Below are 24,163 nucleotides of genomic sequence, written 5' to 3'. Positions count from 1 at the left end.
TTAGAGATGTTAGACTCTCAGTTATTAATCTTTGCTAGATGCAAACATGAGAAGACCTGGCTACATTAATGTAGAGGTTTTTTTTTACAGATGTGATTTTTCCCTTCAAAAGACGCTTTTGTAGGGCTACTTCTGTTGACTTTTTTTTTTTCCTTTCAAATTTTGTTTTCATGTGTGTTTGCTGACTCTTGACAGCCATCTTAAAATATGTCAAAGAAATATATTTTGGGGTAAAATATTTTTATTGCCTTCAGTTATCACTTTGAAACTTTAAAAAGCTTTGTAAATATTAAAAGCAAGCTGACGGCTTTGTTGAGATTTGGGCTAGAGTTTGTTAGAGATAGACAAAGGAGTAGAAAAACAAATTGGGATGAACAGAAAAGAATAAAGTTAAATATATTTTTCCGTGTCTTTGTTAGTGAATCTCGTAGTCCTTAGACTAGATTAGTTAAACTATTATGTCTGACTTTAAGAGGTAGCCTTGCAGATGTGCTGTGCCTCTATATATAATGCAGACAAACAGATTTTCAGCAAGAGGTGTTTTTATGGAGACAAGACAAATTTTTATGTGTCATAGAAGTTATTATCTGGAGTAGTCTATAGACTCGTTTTTGCTGGTGTGTATCTGATGTGTCTTCAAATTGCAGTGTCATTCTGACAGATTGTTCTAGATTGTAGTTTGAATCAGGTGTTTAAGTGAATTTCCTGAGCAGTGTAGATATCAGTTAGGCATAAAGGCTGTTTACAGATAAGTTTTGTGATTTTTTTTCCTGTAGTTTATTCAAGCTTATTCTAGTTTTAGTTTGTAGGGCTTTAAGAAAAGCACAATTTTAACTTTTAGTGATTTTAAGTCAGAAGAATGGAAGAAAAATTGAAAAATATTAGTTTGAGGACTTGTAGACAGGAAAGAATTTAGGACATAGTCTAAATTGTCAGCAGTACAAAAAACTCGGAAACAACGGACTAGGCTAGCATCTAGTAGCAGATGCACTATAGTTTTGTTTGTTTTTTAACATAATTGTTTTTTAACATAATTGTGTTTCTCTAGTCTCCCATTTTTACCAAAGGCAAATCATAATAGGATCAATTTATTTGTAAAATCAGTTTGTCTTATTATACATGTGATTATTTGTATATGGTGCAGTAAGAATAGTGATTGGCCATATAGGCTCTTTTTAAATTGGCGTCTTTGTAACTTTTTTATAAGGAATAGTAGATTATTAGACTTTTATAAGGATTATTAGATTAGACTCATTTTTTTTTTTTTTTAATTTGAGTTGGGGTCTCACTCTGTCACCCAGACTGGAGTGCAGTGGCTGCTCCCGGCCACCGCAGCCTCAACCTGCTAGGCTCCGGCGATCCTTCCGCCTCAGCCTTTCAAGTAGCCGGAACTACAGGCATGCGCTACCACACCCGGCTAATTTTTTGATTTATTGTAGAGATGAGGTCTCGCCAAGTTGCCCAGGCGGGTCTCGAACCCGTGGGCTCAAGCAGTCCACTCACCTCGCCTCCAAAGGCACGGGATTACAGGCTGAGCCACTGAGCCCGGCTTAGAGTCATTCTTAATGTTTCAAATTGTTATGTGTCATAGAAGTAACCAACTTTCCTTGGTAAAAGCCTTGCCTTGAGGCTGTTAAAAGTCTGATCTAATATTTCTTATAAGAGTTCCAACAAAGCCAATTTAAAAAGAGCTTATGTGGCCAATCACTATTCTTACTACACTTTATACAAATAATCACAAATATATTAATATAGTACTAGTAATAATGTATATTAAGACATAACAGAATTTAAGAATCTCATACAAGTTTGAAATCTATATTAATAACACACATATAAATGTAACTCGAAGTTAAACATCATTATTTATTTGACAGTGCAAGTCTTTCTTGGACTTCTAGGGGTCCTAATATCTACAAAGTTAGTTTGAGGTTAAAAAGACTGAGTTTAGAATTTTGATTTGGGGGAGTATGTCAGATATCAAAGAATAAAACACTTGTTTAAAATACAGTTCACTAAATAACAGTAATGACTAATATTTAAGTGATTAATTTAGTCTAAGCGATAATTTAAATGTCTTAAAAAGCGAAAACCTTTTATTCTTTGATAGAGTAAACACTCATGAGACCTAATAAAGACACCATGAAACAAACTGAATCTTTCCCTCTCTGCCCTCTGTTTTTTATAGTTTATTTAAAAGGCAAACAAACATTTCTATACTATTTTTTATTGATACTTCATGGAAATTTTGTTTGAAAGAGAAGACTAAATTTTACCTTTGTATTAGTGTACTATTAATATTAAAGTTAATTTTAATAAAATCTTATAAATAAATCTGTTTAATTTTAATTAGTTTTGATTGCAAGTAAGGTTTTTATAACCTCTTGTAACTTTTTTACTTTTTAATTTTTAAAATAATCATTTAGTTTTTTTTAAAAATTTCAAACTTTTAAAAACTTACACTAGGTAAAATTATTTAATAAACTCATATTTTTATGTCTTTTTATAGCTTTTCTACTAAAACACATTTTACTTTTAAAATATACTTTGAATCTAGAATTGTAACCCTTTGCACTTGGCTGTGCAAGGGGACATCGTAATTCCAGCAGACCACTCTGATGTCCTTTCTTATTGGAGGATCAGAATTCCATTGCATTTATATGAAAAGTTGTTGGAAAAAGTTCCCAGTGCAACATGAGAGCACATGTTTGTGACAGATATTACACTAGTACTGTCCTAGGAGAAGAGCTACTAAAGATGAAATGTCATCTTGCTGGTACAAAGACAAGAAGGGGAATACCAGAACAAATAAAAAAACCAACATTTTTAATGAAAAAAAAAAAAAACAAACAGCATGTAGTAAAAATAATCTGCTTCTTGCGTGGAAAGACAAAAGGATCGTGACAATTTTCAGCTCTTGAAATCATGCAGGCATGAAATCTACCTACCACAAGGACATTGTGTGGTGGAAATAGTACACCAATCAAGAAGCCCAAAGTGATTCTAAATCATGTTGCAAATATGAACAGTGTGGGTCATGCACATCAGTGTGCTTCTCTATCTTGTTTTTTGTGAAAATCTTTAGACTGGTGAAGGAAATTATTCTTCTGGGGGATACAAATATGCATTATTAGCTCCTGTATACTATACTGAGCATCAAAAAAAAGAAAAAGAAAAACCTTTGTCCCATTGGGAATTTGTCAAGCTTTTGATCGATCAGTTGAGAAGTGTGTTTCAGGAGTCCCGAGTGTGTCCTTCCACATCTTCTTCGAACAACAAACTTGGACAATAAATTAAATGCTATGAATGTAGGAGAAAGAAAACGAGACTGCATTGTCTATTCAAATAGAAAAATACCTGGTGGAAAACGTCAAACATATTGCTACCGCACAACATGTATCAATGAACCTGCAGTGCATGGCGGTGACTGTTTCACACATTACCGCACTTTAGAAAAATATGGCAAATTTTTGTTTTTTGGTTGTAAATAAGTTGATCAATGTCCAGAGTTCCATTATAAGCCAAATATTATTACAATAAAATAATTGGTTCTGGTTCTGTACTATTTAAGATGAGATGGTTCGCTTTTTACTGTTTCATTAAAAAAGTGCAGTCAAGTTGCTGGCAGGTGATCTGCAAGATGTCTCTGAGCGCAAAGGGCTAAAAGTATCTAGTAGCTTTAATTTTATATGTTAATTATAATGTTAACTCCTAGTAACTTTTTAGCAAAAAACCTAGAAAGTAGTTTTAATCATGTATTAGATACAGAGTCTAAGGCAGCGGGCAGAGCTGTGGAGATGGTGTCTGGAGGATTTGATCTCTCTTATTGCCAAGAGACATGGTTGGGCCAGGGAAGGCAGGGCTCAGGTATTGTCCCCAGGCCTCACTATGGTCACTTTTCCAGACTTTAGAATCTAAAGGCTCGGGTTTAAAGACAAATGAAGTAAATATTTAAAATATTACAAAAGCAACTGGTCATGCCTGTCTAGCACTTTGGGAGGTCAAGACAGAAAGATCGCTTGAGCCTAGGAATTTGAGACAAGCTTGGGCAACATAACGAGGCCTTATCCCTACAAAAAATTTAAAAAGCTAGCCGAGTAAGATGGTGTGCACCTGTAGACTCAGCTACTCAAGAGGCTGAGGCGAAAGGATCGCCTGAGTTCTGGAGGTCAAGGCTGCTGTGAGCCGTGAGAGTTCTACTGCACTCCAGACACTTTGACTTAAAAATATATATAATATTTTATATATATGTAAAGATATAAATATATATTATATTAATATGTAATGTAATATAGAAGTATTATACAATTTTATATGTAATATAATTTTATGTTTTATATAATTTAATATACAATACATAAAATATATTTCATATATAAATATATGTAAAACAACAGTTTTATGACCTTAAAACATTTAGTAGAGACATTATAAATTTGTCTGACCAACAGAGCCATGCAAAGTTAGAAGAGATTTTCATTTTCTTTTGCTAATATATTTTAAACTGTATTTATTATTAAAGAATACTAAATTGGATTTTTAAAAGTATTTGGGCTTATTTAATTTATAAGTTAATTTGGTACTATATAGACACTGTAAACATGGACACACACACACATATGTGTATATATATATATAAAGATACAAATGAAACTGGGCTCGGTGGCTCAGCCTGTAATCCCATGCCTTTGGGGCTGAGGTGAGTGGATTGCCTGAGCCCGTGGGTTCGAGACCCGCCTGGGCAGAAACCCACCTGGGCAGCGAGACCTTATCTTTACAGTAAATCAAAAAATCAGCCGGGCGTGGTAGCGCATGCCTGTAATTCCAGCTACTTGGAAAGCTGAGGCGGAAGGATCACCGGAGCCCAGCAGGTAGAGGCTGCGGTCGCTGGAAAGCGACCGACAGAGTGAGACTCTAACTCAAAAAAAAAAAAAAAAAAAAAAGATACAAATGAATACTTTATAGCTTTGATTTTAAAATTGTAGCTATGAGACTGGTATGACTTAACTAGTTTAAAGGACAGTTGGATTTAAACTGTGTCTTTGTAAATGGAAAAGGTTAAAGTTTATCTGCCTCACAGGGCCCAGGTTTTTAATTGAGTTTTAGAGAAGGCAGGGTAGTAAATTTGTATTTTTAAAGTACAGAGGAAGAGATAACTTGAGAATTTAAGTTTGCCTTAAATTTCAAAGGAGTTTGGCTGTATTAGTTAGAGAAGAAGATTAAAAATGGATGGATATCAGCCGGGCTCGGTGGCTCAGCCTGGAATCCTGCGCCTTTGGAATCCCGCGCCTTTGGGAGGCTGAGGTGAGTGGATTGCCTGAGCCTGCGGGTTCGAGACCCGCCTGGGCAGCAAGACTTCATCTCTACAATAAATCCAAAAAAAAATCAGCCGGGCGTGGTAGCGCATGCCTGTAATTCCAGCTACTTGGAAGGCTGAGGTGGAAGGATCGCTGGAGCCCAGCAGGCGAGGCTGCAGTGGCCGGAAGCGGCCAGTCTGGGCAACCGAGTGAGACTCCAACTCAAAAAAAAAAAAAAAGGATGGATATCAAGGTAAGAGAAAATTCCAGCAACTTGTCAAAAGAATTTATAAGGAGACTAATTTTATTTAGACAAACAGTTTTAATTTATAATTTTGACTGTTTTTTACCTGGACCACTACTGAATTCAGGGCAGAACCCATTAAGGAAGAGGACCAACAAAGTATTTATAGTTTTCAGCTCCTAATAATTAAAATATGTGAATAGTAAGCACAGTTGAAAGGCAGAGCATCTAAACTTTTAAAAATTAAAAATTTTACTTTTACCCTGTATCCTGTGTCTCCAAAGAGGGGAAGGGCATGGGACCAGGCCACATAATGTTTTTTTAGTGTACTTTGATACAAAGACATTTTTAAGTATTTAGGCCACGGCTTTCATATCAAAACTCACAAATAAGGGAGTAGCTCCCTGTGGTAATGACCATTTACTGTAAACAGCTGTTATCAGTCCCCTCTAAAACTGTAGCTCTTCGGTGGTCACACAAAGGTCAAGCATTCTTTCCCAGGACTGGGTAATTTTTGATATCCCCCCCATAAGCAAAAGAGGTGAGGTCACACAATGTAAAAGAGAACAGAGTTTTAGACCTGTGAAAAACCTGTCTGCGACTCTTTAGACTCCACAGGAAGGCAGGAGGCCCCCAAAAGGGGTCAGTGGGACCTTTTTCTGTGTTTCTTAAGGGTTTGAGTCACTCTGAGTCCTCTAGATTATTTTATATGGGACCAAAGACGATAAAGAGGAAGGAGTAGTAGGAAGGAATCAAAGTGAATGGGAGAAGGACTTTTGAGAAGGAAGTGAACAGCAGGACCAAGCACATAATTTTCAGCAAAGGGTATGAATCAACTGGAAAAAAATGTTTCTTAAACAGGATCTAAAGTGAAAAAGAAGAAAGTCTTATCTGTATAATTGTATAATTTAAATGTCATTGTTTCATTAACTGACTTTTAATCATAAAGCTTTTTTAAAAAAGAGATCAGATTTTAGTTCATGCAGACTGGATATTTTTGGCTTTTGGACTTTTTTTTTCAACCAGAGGTACCTACTTTCACATGAAACCAGTAAGTTGTAACCGAGGTGTGGGACCTAACGAAGGGCACACGAGGCATCGTGAATAGGTGAATGGATACCCCAAAAGGTCGAGCGTCACCCAAATATCAAATCAAAATGGACTGGTTCTTGGACTGAGACTTGAACCCAGGGTGCAGCAGTGAAAGCACAGAACCTTATGCAGCTGTGATGTGGAGTTGCCTGTATTGTGAATCCTACAGGGGCTCTAAAGCATGGAGCTTGAGCTTACCAAGGATTTTAACTTAGTTTGGGTCAGATTTTTGCTCTTTACTCTTTTTTGTCAAGAGTATTTTTAAGGCTAGCTATGACACTGTTATATGTCTTTTTAAAAATACAATTTTATCATTAGTCATTTAGAGTAAGAGATCTCGAAAAAAATTCTAAATTAAGGAGTCTAATTTGAGAAATCTGTCTTTTGGCAACTGGCTTTTTAATGGTGTACTTATTTAATAATGATTCACTTTTTTATGGAAAGCCCTGGGTGTTATTTTTTAGGTTGGTTTTAAAATAAAAGTGTTTTCCTGGAGAGGGCATAGAAGAGCCTGCTTCAAAGATTACCCCAAAGATGTATTGCCAGGGAAAGGCTATAGTAAAAGGTTCTGGTTGTCTTAGATGGTCTCCGGTAGCCTACAAGTTTGTGGGGGACTGCCAGTCACAGACTTCCTCATCTCTGACACCCAGTAAGCCCTCTTGGGTTTGGACTTTTCTTCTGCTAGCTAGACAATAAGGGTTGAGACAGCAGAAGCCCCTTTGGATAGGGCTGTTTACGTTTGGAACAAAAAGTCTTGGGTTTTTAGCTGTTTTTCCACTGGCCACCTGACTACTCAAAAATCCCACCCCCTGGATGGCAGACACCAGGAGAGAGAACTTCTACTTGGTCGCAAGTTCAAGCTCTCCAGGACACAAAGCCAGAAGAGAGGGAACCTCGTCTAGTACCCCTCTTTGAGACAGAGCACCACAGAATGATAAAGACAGAGGAAAAGACTATTTTGGGGAGGAAAGAGATCAAACAGTTGGAATATTCATACCAAAAAGTATCAAAAGCCACAGCCAGGACTGATCACAGAAATCCTTTTCTCCCATTAATCAAGATTTTGGAGAGGAAAAAGAACAAAGGGAAAGTGTAAACTGTAGCGAGGTGGGCCAGTATCTTGGGAACAATGCAAGATTGCAACCAAGTAACAGATAAGAGGATGTAAAGTTTATTATTTATCTTTCACAGAATGGAAAGGGGTCTGGCTCTCAGAGCAAGTGTGGCCTCTAAGGGCTAAGAACTGGGTATATTGAAGGGCCTTTGGGGTAAGGGGGGGTTTGGGCCTGGAGGTTTCTGGGCCAAAAGGAATGTCCAGAGCTTCAGATCTTTGATGTTGAAACCTATCAGACATTTCCAATCCACAAGTTCCTTAGCCAGAAGATGGTCTTCTTATCATTTCTATGGCTTTAGCCAGCTAAGGGGCCTTCCACCTTTGACAAGAAACCTGAAAGTTTCTTAGAGATTATGCTAAACCACGAATTGAAAAGTTGGGCTGTCCTTGTCTTGCATCTGATGGAGATTTGCTGAGGGGATGGCGTAGGCTGTCAGCTTGGCCTGCAGTAAAATGTCTGAATGCTTCCTAAAGCCTGCCTATTGGAAATTTATCTATCTGTGTCTAGCCTTTGCTAGATTCAAAGTATGTCAGTCTAAGCAAAAATGGTTATACTGAGGCAAATGTGAACTAAGTTTCTCGGGGTCTCTCCTTTCATTTCCCACCTCTTACTATTTCCAGAATATTCTTATATGTACCTGGGAACAGGCATGAAAGTCAGGCTTCTGTAGCTACTTCCTACTGAACACGGGGCGTAGAGCTGTCTTTACCTGTCTGAGCAAGAGGAGGGGATGAGAGGACAGGATCCCAAGGAGTCGTTAAGGTATTGGAATTCCTTAGCAAACATTGCTGGGTCAGGAGAGACAGAGGACTGGGGTCAGCGGCCGTCGACGCTGAACTCATGTCTCTAGGTAGAGGTGGGTATAGAGATGGGTGGGGGGACGTGCTGGCAGATCTGGAAGGGGAGCCTGCGGAAGGGAAGGGAAGGAGGCTGAGATGGGTTCTGAGAAACGGGCAGCTAGATCCGCAGGGTCAAGCCGTCCAAGGAAGAGGTGGCCAGCGTCAAAAAGACATCCAACAGGAGGAATGTAAGTCCTGATGACGAGCTAGCTCAAAAAGGCCTCAACAGAGAATTTTAGCATGCTTTTTGTTATTTCTAATGTGTAAGTCAAGTTGTCTTAGGTGTTAAATGGAAGGAAGCCCCTTGTGGCCAGATTCCCCCGTGGCCTAACTTATGTTCTGGCCAGACTGTGTTACAACAAAATATGAGGTGTTTGGGGCTGACATTTTTCTTCAACAAAAGAGTCTTAAGAATCTTTAAGAGACATGCCACAGTGAGTTTTTTCCCATGACCAACTATTTGCCATTGTAGAGCCCTGGAAGGGGGAGAGCGTGTCCTAAGAACTGCGTTTGAGAGTTCCACGGGAGAGAAGACCATTCCGCACCTATGCCCACCGTAGGCTGGAATTAGACCATCCACCGCCTGAGTCTGGCATCCCAGATGATGGAGGGTGGAATCAGCTTGTGATGTGAATGCCAAGGAAAGAGGGTGTCACCCCTTTCCCCAATCCACTGAAGACAGCTCCGTAGCCACCGTTACCAGGGCTGCTCCAGTTTGCATTTGGGAGGATTTGTACCAAGTCTTTTCCACAGAGGGTCCCAGACACTAGCAACGTGCTTCCCAAAGCGAAAGAAAAAGAGTGACCTTTCAGAGTGACTTCTAGGACCAGATAAACAGCAAGACTCACCTAAGGTGGTGCTTGATTGAGAAGGGCTGAGGTGATGTGGGGCTTCCCAGGGTGTAGCTCGTTTTCAGGCAAAGCAGGAACAGAGTAGGTAGCGAGGGATAACAGCTGGGTGCCTCGTCTCACCTGGTTGGGTGCTGGCGGTCCAGAGCCTGCCTTGGGGGGGCCTTCTTGCCTTTCCAGGGAGTCGCCCTGGTGAAAAGACAGTCAGTTGCCCACCGAGATCTAGCCTGTCCGTAGAGAGACTCAGAGGGCTTGGCTACACGTCAAGGTAGAGGATAGACCTTAGTTTCCCACCCTAACGGGCCCCATCAGTCTACTGCATTTTCCTGGGACCTTCAGACACACTGGGGAGTGGCCCTCACCAGAGCCGTCGGTTGCCACCAAGTTCTAGCACAGTCCACAGGGAGACACAGGTTGGAAGAGGGGAGAGTAAGGAAAAGAGTTGCAGAAGGGAGACACCCCAAGAATATTGGGGCAAATCCCTGTTCGGTCCACCAGATGAGAAGGTAAACTGAGGCGAGATGGGCTGGTGCTGGTACTGTGGGAATAGTGCAAAATTGCAACCATGTAAGAAGTAAAAGGAAGTAAAGTTTATTTACCTTTTACAGATTGGAGAGGAGGGCAACACTCAGAAGCAAGTGTGGCTTCTAAGGGCTAGGAATTGGGTATATTTAAGGGCCTTTGGGGTAAGAGGGGCTTGGGCCTGGAGGGATCTGGGCCAAAAGGAATGTCCAGGACTGTAGGTCTTTGATGCTGACTGTTGCCACATGAGTCCTAGATCTTGACATTGCCAGATGTTAGCATCTCATGACCTCAGCGATGGGCTGAATGGGAGGGGACAAGGGAAGGAGTTTTTCCTGCAAGAAACCTGTGGGACATTTCCAATCCACCAGCTCCTTAGCAAGATGGTGGTCTTATTATCATTTCTATGGCTTCAACCAGCTAAGGGGTAATCTTTGGCCTTCCACCTTTGACAAGAGGCCTGAACATTTCTCTGAGATTGTTATGCTAAACCAGGAATTGGAAGTTTGGGCTGTTCTTGTCTTGCATCTGATGGAGATTTGCCGAGTAGGAGGGTGGGGTAGGCTACCAGCTTGGCTTGCAGTAAAGTGTCTTCCTAAAGCCTGCCTGTTGGAAATTTATCTTTCTCTGTCTAACCTGTGCTAGATTCAAAGCGTGTCAGTCTAAGCAAAATGGCTATGCTGAGGCAAAATGTGAAATACATTTATTTTAAATTTCTTGAGGACCCTCCTTTCACAGAGTGATTTTGACTGTCTGCTCTACCAGGTTCCACAGACAGAAGGGGGCAAGTAGCCTGGCTGATAAGAGATTTTTATTCATAGGCCAGCTGATCAGCTCCTGGCTTCTCTTCACTGTAGCTCTCAGAAGAGCATAGTAGCTTTGGTGACCCTGCTCACTGTGCCAAAATATCAGGGAGGGAAGGTTAGCTGAAAAAGCAACTCACAAGAGACAGATTAACAAGAGAAAAGGTGTCTAGTCTGTTTGTGTGTACATGGAAGTATGACAGAATGATTTCCCTGTCTCCCAGTGGGGTGTAGAAGCTTATATAACCTTTCGAGGTCACAGAAAGAATGGGGGCTTGGATCCTGGCAAAATAGCCTATGGGACAGAGAGAAGAGGAGCTTGGTTAGCAAAGGGTGTCTTGTTATGTAGATGAAACCTCACCTTTAAAAAGGGGTGGCAGACTCTCGGTCCATCTTTCCTGGATCTGGACAGAAGACCTGGCTGCATCAACGAAGATTTTCTGCAAATGTATATTTCCCCCACAAAAGACAGCTTTGTAGGGCTACTTGTCTTTGCTAGCTCTCTGACAGTATATGTCAAAGAAATATATTTTTGGGTAAAATATTTTGATTTTCTTCAAAATCTGAAATGCTGGCTCCAAAATTGAAAGTTTGGAGTGCCAACATGACATTCAAAGGAAATGCTCATTGGAGCATTCTGGATTTTAGATTTTTGGAATTGGGCTACTTGACTGGTAAGTATAATGTGAATATTCCAAGATTGGAAAACATTCGGAATCAGACATATTTCCAGGCCCAAGCACTTGGGACCAGTAAGGGATATTCAGTCTGTAGTTTAAACTTTAGAAACTTGGTTTTTGCTTTTGTGGTCTTGGGATAATTAAAAGGGTCCAGATGTTTGCCTCTGGGGGGCATCAAAAGAGGTGGTTTTAGTTATAAAACTTGGAGATGATTTCCTATGTAAAATATCAAGGAAAATTCCTCTAAAAACAGTCTTTATGTTGATACAGTCCCCGCCATTTCCCTTTTCCTTTGTAAAAGAAGAGGGAGATAATGCTGGCATATAAGCAGTCTTTTCTTCTTCACTTTCCACTCACAAGTCAACAATTTTTCCAAAGGGGAAAAAGAAACCAGTCTCTTCTAAGATTTCCATCCATGTCTTTGTATTTTCTACCCCCTCGTAACGGCAGTGTTTCTCAGTGTAGTTTCATACCCCAGGGCAGTGTTCTTCAAGTTTGGTAAAAGATTTTTCTTCGGGAGAGATCAGTTGGGAAGAGGCTAGGTTAACTTAATAGTGTTAACACTTAATAGTGTTCTTGCTCATACTGTGCTCTTACAGGATTGGTGTGTTTGTGTTGGTTATTTGTTGATCTGTTTATTTGTTTTGCATTTTATGACATATTTGGGTCACAGCGTGGATGGGTTTAAATGTATATATTTTTAAAGTACAGTTAAACCCATGTAACGGTATATTGCCATTTTTATTTTTAGAATATATTAATAACTTATATTGGAATGGTCTTTGGTGGAGATTATATTTTCACATGGACAAACTTCATTGGCTTAAATATCAGGTAAGTACAAATATTTGATTAAATATAACCACTTTAACAAGTGGGAATTGGATATTCATATAATGTCACAGTAAGGTTAGGCTATTAAATTAACAGAAAATGTATTCATTTATTAAACAGACATTTATGGCGTGCTTACTATGTGCTAGATACTTCATGTTTCCACATACGCTTTTTAAGAAAATGCTGTTGTACCCAGAGCATGGTATTTGGGGAGTCTTGTCTGAAGCAGAACCTTTGCTTAGCCTTCAAAGCCCTGTAATGATAGCAGATGGCAGGCAGTGTCCTCAAGAAACGCAGGGCTAAGGAAGAATACCAGTCTGTTAAAATTGTTTGATGTGTGTCTGACCTTAGACACATCATTACCTTTCTTTAGACCTTACTTGTCTTCCTGTAAGAAGGGGTGACTTGTATTGCATGAAAGATCCTTTTTAGTTCTGGAATTTTGACTCTCGTGGCTTTAAATATTGTTCATATGCCTAAAAATGATCAAATTTATATTTGGCCAGACCTCTGTCCTCAGTCAGATTTGTCTAACAGCCCACTGACATGTCCAAAACTGAACTACTTTAATCTCCTCCAAAGTCTGTTCCACGCACAGTCTCTACCGTCTTCTCTCTGTCATCTTAGCTGATGAAAGCCCTATTCTTGTTGCTCAGTTCAGAAACCTTGGCATGATTCTTGATTTTCTTATCTCATATCCAGTATCCAGTGTGTTAGATTATTTTGACTTGGCCTTTGAAAAATATCCAACAAAGGATTGCTTCTCACTGTCTGCATAGCTTTTGTTGCCATTATGTCGCCACTGCCATGCCCGGGTTGTGGCCTTGGCTTGATGCTCTCGGGTCCCGCTTTGACTTGCCGACCTCCCTCTCACCTGGCCAGTTCTCGACGGAGTAGACAGCGGTCAGTCAGGGCACATCGCTTTTTTAATGCTTCACCCCACCCATCACTCTTGAGTTCCAGAGTCCTTCCAAACCCACCCCCTCTACAACACTCCAGCTTTTGTGAAGAAGGGCCAGGATATCAGGAGCATCATGGCGAACCTGTTCAGACTTTGACTGTGGCCTGAATTTCATTCACTTCTAAAAATCTGGGTGACAGCGTCATTATGACACAAATATAGATCAGACTCAGACCTGACTTGAATTTCTTTTTGTCCTTCAAATTAATAACATGGTGACCAAAATGAAGTAAAGGCTTCGATTTTCATTTTCAGAGTTCTGCAGTTCAGATCTCTTACAAGGCAAAAAAAATATTTTGTAAGAAAGGTTAGAATAATAAACACAAGTTGCTGAGTGTGGTGGCTCACACCTATAATCCCAGCAGGCTAAGGTGGGGAAATAGCTTGAGCCCAGGAGTTTGAGACCAGCCTGGGCAACATATTGAGACCTTGTCTCTTCAAAAAAAATTAAATTATCCAGGCATGATGGTGTGGAGCTACTTGGGAGACTGAGGTGGAAGGATCCCCTGAGCCCAGCAAGTTGAGGCTTCAGTGAGCCTGTTTTCCTTCTTCTCTCTCTTCCCACCTTCCTTTCATCTTCCTCCTTCCTTTTCCCATTCTTTTCCCTTTTCTTATCTCATTTTGCTTTCAGAGGGGAAACAGACACCTCCACTGCATGGACAGATTGTAAGGCAGTAGGGTTCCAGGGGCCTATACACCTGTTGGTGGATCCTGGGATCTGCAGATAGCTTCCGAATCACAGCTTCCCTCCCTTAATTAGATCTCAAAACTGCAAAAGCACAGTCCCTTACCCCCAGTCCAGCTTCAGAACGGATGAAAACCAGAGAATCTACATAAGGAAGAATAGGAGATTGAACAGACAGAAATAAAAGCCATCCCCCCATCACTGAACAACAGAATTAAAGAAGAGGTTAAAAAAGGGGGGAGGAAAACCTATGCGAATGAAGAAAAACCAAAGGAAGATGAGTCTTACACAGATCTCTGGGAGGTCAGCCACTGAAAATACAGACTTCAGAACTCACACAGTGAAGAGTTCCCAGAATGACTGGTCTCAAATCAAGCCCAGATATCAAGATATTAAGAGAGAATAAATAGAGATGAGGAGAGACAAGAGGAAAGAATGATGTTGTTGATAACAGAGTTATCAAAAATAAAGAATACAGTGAATGAAATCAACAACTACAATAAATCAAAAATCAGCCGGGCGTGGTAGTGCATGCCTGAAATTCTGGCTACTCGGAAGGCTGAGGCAGAAGGATCGCTGGAGCCCAGCAAGTCAAGACTGCGGTGACCGGGAGCGGCCACTGTACTCCAGTCTGGGCGACAGAGTGAGACTCCAACTCAAAAAAACAAAAAACAAACAAACAAGAAATAAACAGCAGACTGATAAGCATAGAAAGTGGAATTAACCAAGCAGAAGGTAGAACCTCAGAGCTTGAGGACCAAAATAGGGAACTAACCCAAACTGTTAAAAACATAGAAAAGAAGCTTAAAAAGACAGAACAAAACCTCCAAGAGATGAGCGATTACTTCAAGAGACTGAACCTAAGATCACTTGGAATCCCTGAGGCAGATAGACAGAGACCACCCTGGAACACATATTCCATGAAATTATCCAAGAAAACTTCCCTCATCAATGATGCAACCATTCAAACATAAGCGATTCAGAGAACCTCTGCAAGACAACAAATGAGAAGACCAACTCCCAGACACATAGTAATTCGCCTACACAAAGTAAATATAAAAGAAAAAATCCTAAAGGCAGCAAGAGAAAAAGGCCAGACTACCTACCAGGGAAAACCAGTTAGAATAGCAGCAGACTTATCTACAGAAACACTTCAGGCTAGGAGACCTTGGAGCCCAATCTTCAAAGGTCTCAAAGATAAACAATGTCAACCAAGAATTACCTACCCAGCTAAGTTGAGCTTCATCAGTGATGGAGAATTAAAATCCTTCCCAGACATTCAGTCCCTAAGAGTTTATGCTGCCTCCAGACCAGCTCTATAAGAAATAGTTAAGAAAGTGTCAAACACAGAAGAAAGGAAAAAAGAATGACAGAGCCCTTCCCAGGAATGCAGGAAAGAAATCAAAAACACATGAATCAACCCCAAAATCAAAAGAAAGACAACAAGCAAGCAAGCAAGTGTTGTAGAGAATTTGGAACCGTGTACCTTGGTGCTAGGATTGTGGAAAATAGTATGGAGTTCCTCGAACACTAAAAACAGAACTGCCCTGTGGTCCAGCAGTTCCCTTCCTGGGTGTTATATCCAGAAGAATTGCAGTCAGGATCTGAAACAGAAATCTGCACTCACACGCTTGTTGCAGCATTATTCCCAACATACCTGCATTGGAATACCTCTCAGTTTTAAAAAACAAGGAAATGGACCATTTGTGACAACATGGATGGACCTGGAAGACATCCATGAAGGAAGACGCCAGTGAGATAAGTCTGTCACAGAAGGGCGGATAGCGCATGTTTTCCCTTCTGTGTGGCATCTAAAGCTGTCAAACTTAGAGAAGCAGAAAATAGAATGGTGGTTGCCAGGGAACGAACGGGAGGAGGGGGAGATAGGAGTCACTCGTTCATGCTGAATGCGGAAGAGACACCTCTGTGTCGCCCGACACCTATAGTTAACAAGACAGTGTTTTGTGCTTAAAAACGGGCAAGTGCCAAGTGCAGTGGCATGTGCCTGTAGTCGTAGCAACTTGTAGACTGAGGTAGATCACTTGAGGCCAGGAGTTCAAGGTTGTTGGGTGCCATGGTTGTGCCTGTGACTAGATGATGCACTTCAGTCTCAGCAGCAGTGAGTCCCCTGTCTCTCAAGAAATGTTTTGTTGACTGAGAAGATCTCATGTTGACTGTACTTAACACCAAAAAAGAAAGACACACCACAAAGCAAAGGGACACAGGGAACTTCTGGAAGGGATGGGTATGTTTATTACTTTGTGGTGATGGGATCACAAGTGTATGCGTGTGTCCAAACTCATCAAATTCTGTACATTGAATATAGCCAGGTTGTTGTATAATACACTATAATAAAGCTGTAGAATAAATATAAAATAAATGAAAAATAGAAAGGTTGGATACCTTTTTTACATTGCAGGCTATTAGGGGGAAAAACTGTTCTAGGTACCTGAATAGGAATGTTGTAACATGTGTCAGCATAACTGGTGACAAAACCAGTGCCTTCAACGTTCTTCCACTGCAGTTTCTTTTGAGTCAGGTAGTTCTGGTTAATTATATAGTTCTGGTTAACATGTTTGTCTGTTTATTTTGAGTCGAGGCTCTCACTCTGTTTTCAGGTGGAGTGCCGTGGCATGATCCTGACTCACCACAGCCTTGACCTCCTGGACTCAGGCAGTCCTCCCCCCTCAGCCTCTCCAGTAGCTAGGACTACAGGTGTGCACCAGTGCTGTGCCTGGCTAATTATTATTATCATGATTTTTAATTTTTGTGGAAACGAGGTCTCAGTATGTTGCTTAGGTGGTCTTGAATCCTGGGCTCAATCAGTTCTCCCGCCTTGGCCTCCCAAAGTACTGAGATCACAGGCGTGAGCCACGACGTCCCACTTAATGTTTTAAACAGTATCATTTTACTAGCCAGGCTAGTTGATAGCAATATTAATGATCTTCTTTTTCTTTTGTAAGATTTTTAATAATTTCTAGTTGCTTTCACATTTCATTGTAATACATTTTATGTGCCATATCTCTTTTTAATGCTCATTCTATTACAGTGAGAAAGTGCTTTGCTTCAGTCAGCCAGTTAGTGTTCAAATTATTTGCAATACAGGGATTAAAATCCAGGCATACTTGGGCTGGGCATGGTGGCTTAAACCTGTAACCTCAGCACTTTGGGAGGCTGAAGTGAGAAGATTGCCTGAGCTCACAGGTTCAAGCGCTGCCTGGATAACTTGATGAGGCCTCATCTCTATAGGAAATAAAAAAATAAGATGGGCGTTGGTAGCACATGCCTGTAGTTCCAGCTACTTGGAAGGCTGAGGCGGAAGGATCGCCTGAGCCCAGTAGGTTGAGGCTGCGGTGGCCATGAGCATGCTACTGCACTCCAGAGTGGGCAACAGCGAGGCTCCAACTCAAAAAAAAAAAAAGATGAGCCAGGCGTGGTGATACACACCTGTAGTCCCAGCTATTTGGAAAGCAGAGGTGGAAGGATTATCTGAGCCCAGCAGATCCAGGCTGTGGTGGCTGTGAGCATCCCACTGTACTCTAGCCTGGGTGACAGAGTGAGTCTTCAACTAAAAAAAAAAAAAATCCAAGTATGCTGGCTCTTGTTTAACCCTTTGCACTTGGAGACACCTCGCAGATCACGTACCAGTAACTTGACCACACTTTTTTATGAAATAGTGAAAAGGGAATCACTTCATATTAAAAACCACAGCATTATAGTAAATGATTTTATTGTAATGATATTTGGCTTATAATGGAATTTCAGACATTGAGCAACTTGTTTATGAGAAACAAATCAAAATTAATATATTTTTCGTGTGTGGTAACATGTGAAATAGTCACTGTCATGCATTGCAGCTTCATTGATTTGTGTTGTGCGATAGTAATTTGATGTTTTTCACCTGGTGTTTTTCTGTTCAGACAATGCCGTCTTGTTTTCCTTGTCCCTCAATAATAATATGTAATTTATTGTCCAGTCTTGTTCAGAGACAATGTGGAAAGACGCACTCATGATCCCTGAAAACCACTTCTCAACTGATCAGTCAGAAGCTTGACAAATTTCAAATGGGACATAGGGTTGTTCTTTTTCTTTTTTCTTCTTTGGATGTTCAGTATAGGACATAGGAGCTACTATATATTTCTAGTCCCCAGAAGAATTATTTCATTCCCTATTTTAAAGATTTTCACAAAACACAACATGTAGCTACTGTAGCACAATCCTCACGACTCAGCAATTTGTGCGACGACTGGCTTTTCCTTATTTTTTCATCTGCCTAACAATTCGTTTTTACACACTGTAAACTAATTCTTTTGTAAAATACACAGTAAAACAGTCAGTTGGTTCTCTTATACTACTTGCTGTTTGTGGTCTGGTTGTTTGAGGACGTGCAATAAGATTCGTTCTTGCTGGGAAGTCATCTTTTTCTGTGACATCTTCCCATCCTTCACTTGATGGCACATTATCTTCTATTTCTCCAGAACTACTAACGTTTTCATCGCTCTCACTTTCTATGACTTTTTCCATTTTCTTCTTGGTGGGATGATTTCACTATTGCTACTGATTTTCTTCCACATCAGTGTTTATTTTTTCTAAGTTATCTGGATGAAAGTCTAACTCTAACTCATCTTCGCTGTTGCTGATGTTATAATTCACAGTTTGTCTTTTTGTTTTGCCTTTGTTCTGCAAACTGAATAAATTGATAAAAATTTTCTCGTCGATTATGAAATAATGAAATGAAATTTATCAAAAGAATATCACTTTTCCGATTTTACTTTTCCAACTTAGTGCAGATAGGTATGGTTGATTTCTGCCACTCAGTACTTCAGTGTGACCTGCCTTCAACTTGGAGAGGCTCTTTCTTTGAAGACTGTGGTAACTTGCTGATCTGTCTTTTCATGTTGTGTTCACAACACGGGATGCCCACAGCTGCCTCTCTTCACACATGCGCTTTCTCGGTAACACCATCTGGTATTTTTTAACGTATGTTTCAGTATCTAGTCCATCTCTTTATTTGCTTTTCCGTGCAGTTTGAATGACAAACTGCAAGGAAACATACATTTCGAAAAATGTGTGCTGGCATCAGTTTGTCCTGTATAATCACCGGGAATCTCTTTATGGCCCCTACGAGGGACATCTGAGGGTTGCTAGATTTGTCAAAGACATCCCCTCAGTGGTGGCATCCAAGTGCGAAGGGTTAAGTGTTATTTCCATTACTGTGCACCTTAAAGGTTTCTATCATTAAGCTGGGCATGGTGGCTTGTGCCCGTAATCCCAGCGTGTTGGGAGGCAGAGGCAAGAGGATTGCCTGAGACCAGTCTGGGCAACTTGGTGAGACCTCGTCTCTACAGTAAATAAAAAAAATTAGCTGGGCATGGTGGCACAACCCTGTAGTTCCAGCTACTTGGAAGGCTGAGGTGGAAGGCTCACCTGAGCCCAGCCAGGTGCAGGCTGCAGTGGTCGTGAGCGGCCACTGTACTCCACCCTGGGTGACAGAGTGAGACTCTGACTCAAAAAAAAAAAAACGTTCTGTAATTAAACCTAAATACATCTGAATCCCCTCCACCCTGCCTAGTTTCTTTAAGAAACATGTAAATAGCCCTCTCTCTGGTATGATTTAAGTATAGAAGACGAGTTGGCATAGTAGCTTCTCAGGCTCTGTTCTACTTTAATTCTGTGATTTAAGGTGTTATTTTTTACTCAGTAGGGAATCTGTTGAGAGCCTGTCTGTCTCAACTCCCCTTCCTGCCTTTTTTCACGGCCAAAAACAAGAGCGGAGAGGGCAGGGAGCGGAGAGAAGACAGAGCCTGCTCCCTGCGTCCGTTCGAGTCTGGGTGTAGCCTGTGGTGCAGGCCTGAAAAGTTGCCTTTCTAGGTAGTGGCGTCATCATCCTCACAGTTGTCCAGGCTAGAATTCTTAGAACCTCTGGAATCCATTTGTCTTTATCTGTGATTACTTTCTTCTTCCATTAAAAAGAGACAGGCATGGTGGTTCACACCTATAATCCCAGCACTTTGGGAGGGCGAGGCAGGAGGCTTGCTTGAGCCCAGGAGTTCCAGACCAAACACAGTAACATAGCCAGACCTCCTCTCTACATAAAATAAGAAAATTAGCTGGGCGTGGTGGTATGTGCCTGTCATCACAGCTGCCTGGGAGGCCGAGGGGAGAGGATCTCCTGAGCCTAGGAGGTTGAGGCTGCGAAGAGACTGTGATTGTGCTACTGCACTCCAGCCTGGGTGGCAGAGTGAGACCCCTGACTCAAAAAAAAGAAAGAAAAGAAAAAAATATATGATTAATACCGTGAAATTTGCCCTTTCAAGGGTATAGTTCTGTGAATTTTGACAAATTGGTACAGTTATGTAACCACCACTGCTGCCACAGTCAAGATATAAAACACTTTGATGAGTCCCAGAATCTCCCCCTACCACTCTCCCTAAATACCTCCACTTCTTCAGACCCTGACAAAGATGTGTGTTCTGTCCATGTGGTTTCTAGAATGTTAGAGAAGTGATACATATGTGTGCAGCTTTTGAGTCTGACCCTGTCACTTAGCTTACGGCATTTGAGATTCCATCTATGTTGCTGCGTGTATCAGTAATTCATAAGTTTGTATTGCTGAATAGTCTTGAGGGGCTATATCAAGGCTTATCCATTTACTGTTTGAAAGACATTTGAGTTCTTTTCAGTTTTTAGCTATTATAAATATTTGCTTAGACGTCTGTATGTGAACATAAGTTTTCATTTCACTTGGGTAACTGCCTAGGAGTGGAGTTCCTGGGTTGTATGGTAACCGTATGTTTAACTTTGTAGGAAGTTGCCAAAATACTCCCCAAAGTGATGACCATTTTGCATACCCACCAGCAGTGTATGAGAATTCTGGTTGCTCGATATCCTGACCCTTGATACTGCTCGTTTTTTGTTTGTTGGTTAGTTTTTAATTTCAGCCATGCTGATTGGTGGTAGTATCTCGTGGTTTTAACTGTTTCCCTGTGGTGTTGAGCATCTTTCCATGTGCTTGTTTACCATATGTATATACTCTTTAGGAAAATGGCTGTTCAGATATTTGGGCACCGCTGTGACACCATTTCCAATTTGGGATTTTCCAATTGGAGGCTCAGCTGATAAGTAGAATGCAAATATTCCCAAATCTGAAACACTTGTGGTTCCGAGGATTTTAGTTCAGGGATACTCACCCTGTAGTGTATTCTGGATTTGACCTGAAACCCAAGTCTCAAATCTGTCTTTTCATTACACGGACTACACTGGGAGTCCAGGGCCTCCTGGGACTGAGCTGGGCATTCTCTGTCCAGGGCATTCTCTGTCGTCTTCTGTTCTGCCCCCCCCCCATATTTCTATGCAGTTGAAATAGGCTTAATGTCAACGTCAAAGCTTGTGTGACAGGAGAAACGAGAGCACTGAGACTGTCTAGGCTGCTGTGGGAGGGGGAGCGAGCGAAGGGCAGGATGGAAGGAGGAAGGGACGGCCCTTCTGCTTTGTCTCGGGGTGGGTGGGTCTGGACGCAGAGGGAAATGGGCTGTGGTGTGGGGGTGCCTGCAAACCTCAGAGTCTTCGGCTTCGGTCAAGAAAGCTGCAGGAAGCCAAATCTGCCCAGCTACCAGGGAAGCCATCGGCTTGAGGTACTAGAAAAACAAAAAAGTTTCCAGAAGAGTCAGGTCAAATTCCAAAATAACTACATAGAAGAAGGGAGGAGATGAAGCTCTGTGAACACAGGCCCAGGAATCAGGCTCTCGCAGCCCTTCTCTCCAGTGAGGCCATAAGGGCCATTCAGTCGCTACGGAGTGCCAGGCTTCACGCACGAGACTCGGTAGAGCCAGAAGAATACTGCCTTGGGAAATCAGGCGGAGGAGGATGAAGTAAGGGTGAGACCTGCAACACCTGGTGGGGAAGGGGGAGGGGGCGTTGCCGTGGAGAAAGACCAACCTGGGTTCATTCTTGTCCATCATTAGGATGCTCTGTGACCCGGGGCAAGTTACCTATGACCCTGGGACTCCGGTTTTACCTCCCACGGATGTTGTGCCCTGCAGGAATTTCACAACAACAGGAAATACATATAAGATGCTTGATGTATAGTGGGCTTCAGTAAATGGCCCCAACTGGATCATTACTAAGTGCCATGAGGTTTAGATGAGGAGCAGGAAGATTAGAACGGGAAAGGCTTCATCACTGGACTGCTTGGTGTCTCGTGTCCCGGAAGCATGTGCAGGGAAGAGCCAGCACCTGATCTTCCTTCCCAGTGGGAGCTGGAGTCAGACCTCTCCCCCTCTGCAGCTGGCCTGGGGCTGATGCCAGAGCCCGGAGAAAAACAGCTAGTTTCCAGTAAGCAGTGGTCAGGCAGAAGGTGAGGGCCAAGCCCAGTGCGGAGAATGGGAGCCTGGTCAGGCAGCCCTGGGGCAGGATCCTGACCTGTGAGCTCCTCCCACTGACTTTGACCTTAGTGATTGGGTCAGGAGGCTGTGTACCCCAGGTGGGCTTAAGGTCCCATCGGAGAATGGGCTGAGTAATCGCTGTCCCAAGAGTGAACTGTGCCGATGGTAGGTGTGATGGACAGTGAGGGGTACCAGTGGCCACCGTAGGCGGGGGGCTTGTTGGTAAGCTCCCCGCTGTGAACCTGCGTCTATCAGAGAAAAACCAGCTCTGTGACTCAGGGTCTGCATGTTTACTTACTAGTTGGGATGTTTTCCATTCTTGTATTACAACTGACTCTGTTTTAAACATGTTAAAAATAACTTTGTCTTGATTGCTTTTTGAAAATGTTTTTTTAAAGATGTGGGATTAGGTACATTAAGTGGTGGGTGCTTTTTAAAATTACAGAAAATAATTGTAAAAAAATTTCCTGTGAGGTGCCACACAGGTGTAACCATGGTTAATATTCTCGATATGTTCCTTCCAAGCTTTTGTCTTTTCTGGTGCATGTTGATGTACATATTCATGCTCATTTAGATAAAATGGAATTAGACAATGCTTAATGTTTCACTTAAGATGTCATTGCCTGTTTTCATTTGATGGCATTTTTGTCGATGTATGGTATTCCGTTGTGGGAATGTATATAATTCTCCACTGTGGAGCACTGACTCTTCTGATTTTTTGCTGTTATCAACTTCTTTATTACAAAGCAGGGTGTTTACCCAGAGCCCCTCCTCCGCTCAGTTGCTGATGGCAGTTTTCTGTCTTGCAGCATCGCCGGGAGCCTGGTGTACTCCTACATCACCTTCACTGAAGAGCAGCTGAGCAAACCGTCCGAAGCCGGGGGCAAGCTGGACGTCAAGGGGAAGGGGGCGGTGTGAGGCGAGAGGGCTGTGCCCGCGCGGGGCTTGTTTCCCGTCGGCTCTGCGTGCCGGCAGCTCCACGCGGACACTGAGGGGCCTGGTGACGGAGAAATGCCATTCCTTTGCACTTGTACAATCCAAGCGTCAATTGCTGCCTTTAAAATTTTATGACGAGAGAATCCTGTAATGGACTCGGTTTTAACCATGTCGTTTGAATTAATTTATGTCAGACTGGAAAATGTACTGGGCTCTTTAATTTATTTTTCTTTTCTGCCGACAGTGGGACATCTGCGTTTTGTACATGTTTCATTCCACGGCGTCCATCCAGGTGTCCCTGAGAGCCACACATGGCGCGTGCCCCCTGGGCCTCCGCGCTCGGGCTGTGGCTGCAGGCAGGTGGCCGCCTTCTGCTGGAAACACAGCCAGTCTCTGAAATGCCTCTTCTGTGATCTTCCTTTCTGCGGTCACGTTCGTTGTCCTCACGTCATCACTGCGTTTGTCAAAGACAGTGACGTTGGCACGAACACATGGGGGGATCTGAAGTGTGCGGCTTTCCCTGTGGGCCGCCCTGAGTGAGCAGAGCGTGGACCGCTCTGTGGTGCAGGACGGGGGAGTGAGGCGCAGCAGGTCGGCCGTGTGCTCGGTTCTTCGCCTCCTGACTTACAAGCAGCTGAAGTGTGTGTGTGCGTGCCAGGCGTCGTGCCCAGTGTTGAGGGCTTTGCTCTGTCGGTCCATCTGGAAGACGCTGAGAAGAGGGCAGGTGGTTTCAGAAACGACACGTCTGGACGCAGGTGGAAGCCCTCGCCCACGTGGGCCCCTCCACAGCGAGTCCACGGGCACGCCTGCGAGGCGCTTGTTCTGCAGAGCCGCGCGGCTCAGCCCCGACTCCTCTTGTGGCAGCAGCAGACGGCAAGGGGCCACTGTCTTTTGCCCATGCCTCCTTCCTCGGCTGGGTG

General features: G+C 42.3%; 1 protein-coding gene across 1 annotated transcript in view; it reads left to right on the top strand.

Moving 5' to 3' along the window:
* The window catches only part of SLC35D1 (solute carrier family 35 member D1), a 54,549-nt gene extending 31,057 nt beyond the window's left edge, over positions 1-23,492 (top strand). Inside the window, exons 10-11 of the mRNA XM_008065020.1 lie at positions 12,192-12,274; positions 23,117-23,492. Of these exons, the coding sequence (XP_008063211.1) occupies positions 12,192-12,274; positions 23,117-23,225 (192 nt within the window). The 3' untranslated portion in view covers positions 23,226-23,492. The remainder of the gene's footprint in view (positions 1-12,191; positions 12,275-23,116) is intronic.
* Positions 23,493-24,163: the final 671 nt, after the last annotated feature.

This window comes from Carlito syrichta, unplaced genomic scaffold, assembly GCF_000164805.1.
Source record: "Carlito syrichta isolate Samal-C Ts95f unplaced genomic scaffold, Tarsius_syrichta-2.0.1 Scaffold308134, whole genome shotgun sequence".
Classification (NCBI taxonomy): domain Eukaryota; kingdom Metazoa; phylum Chordata; class Mammalia; order Primates; family Tarsiidae; genus Carlito; species Carlito syrichta.
This window is presented reverse-complemented; position numbering and strand designations above follow the sequence as displayed.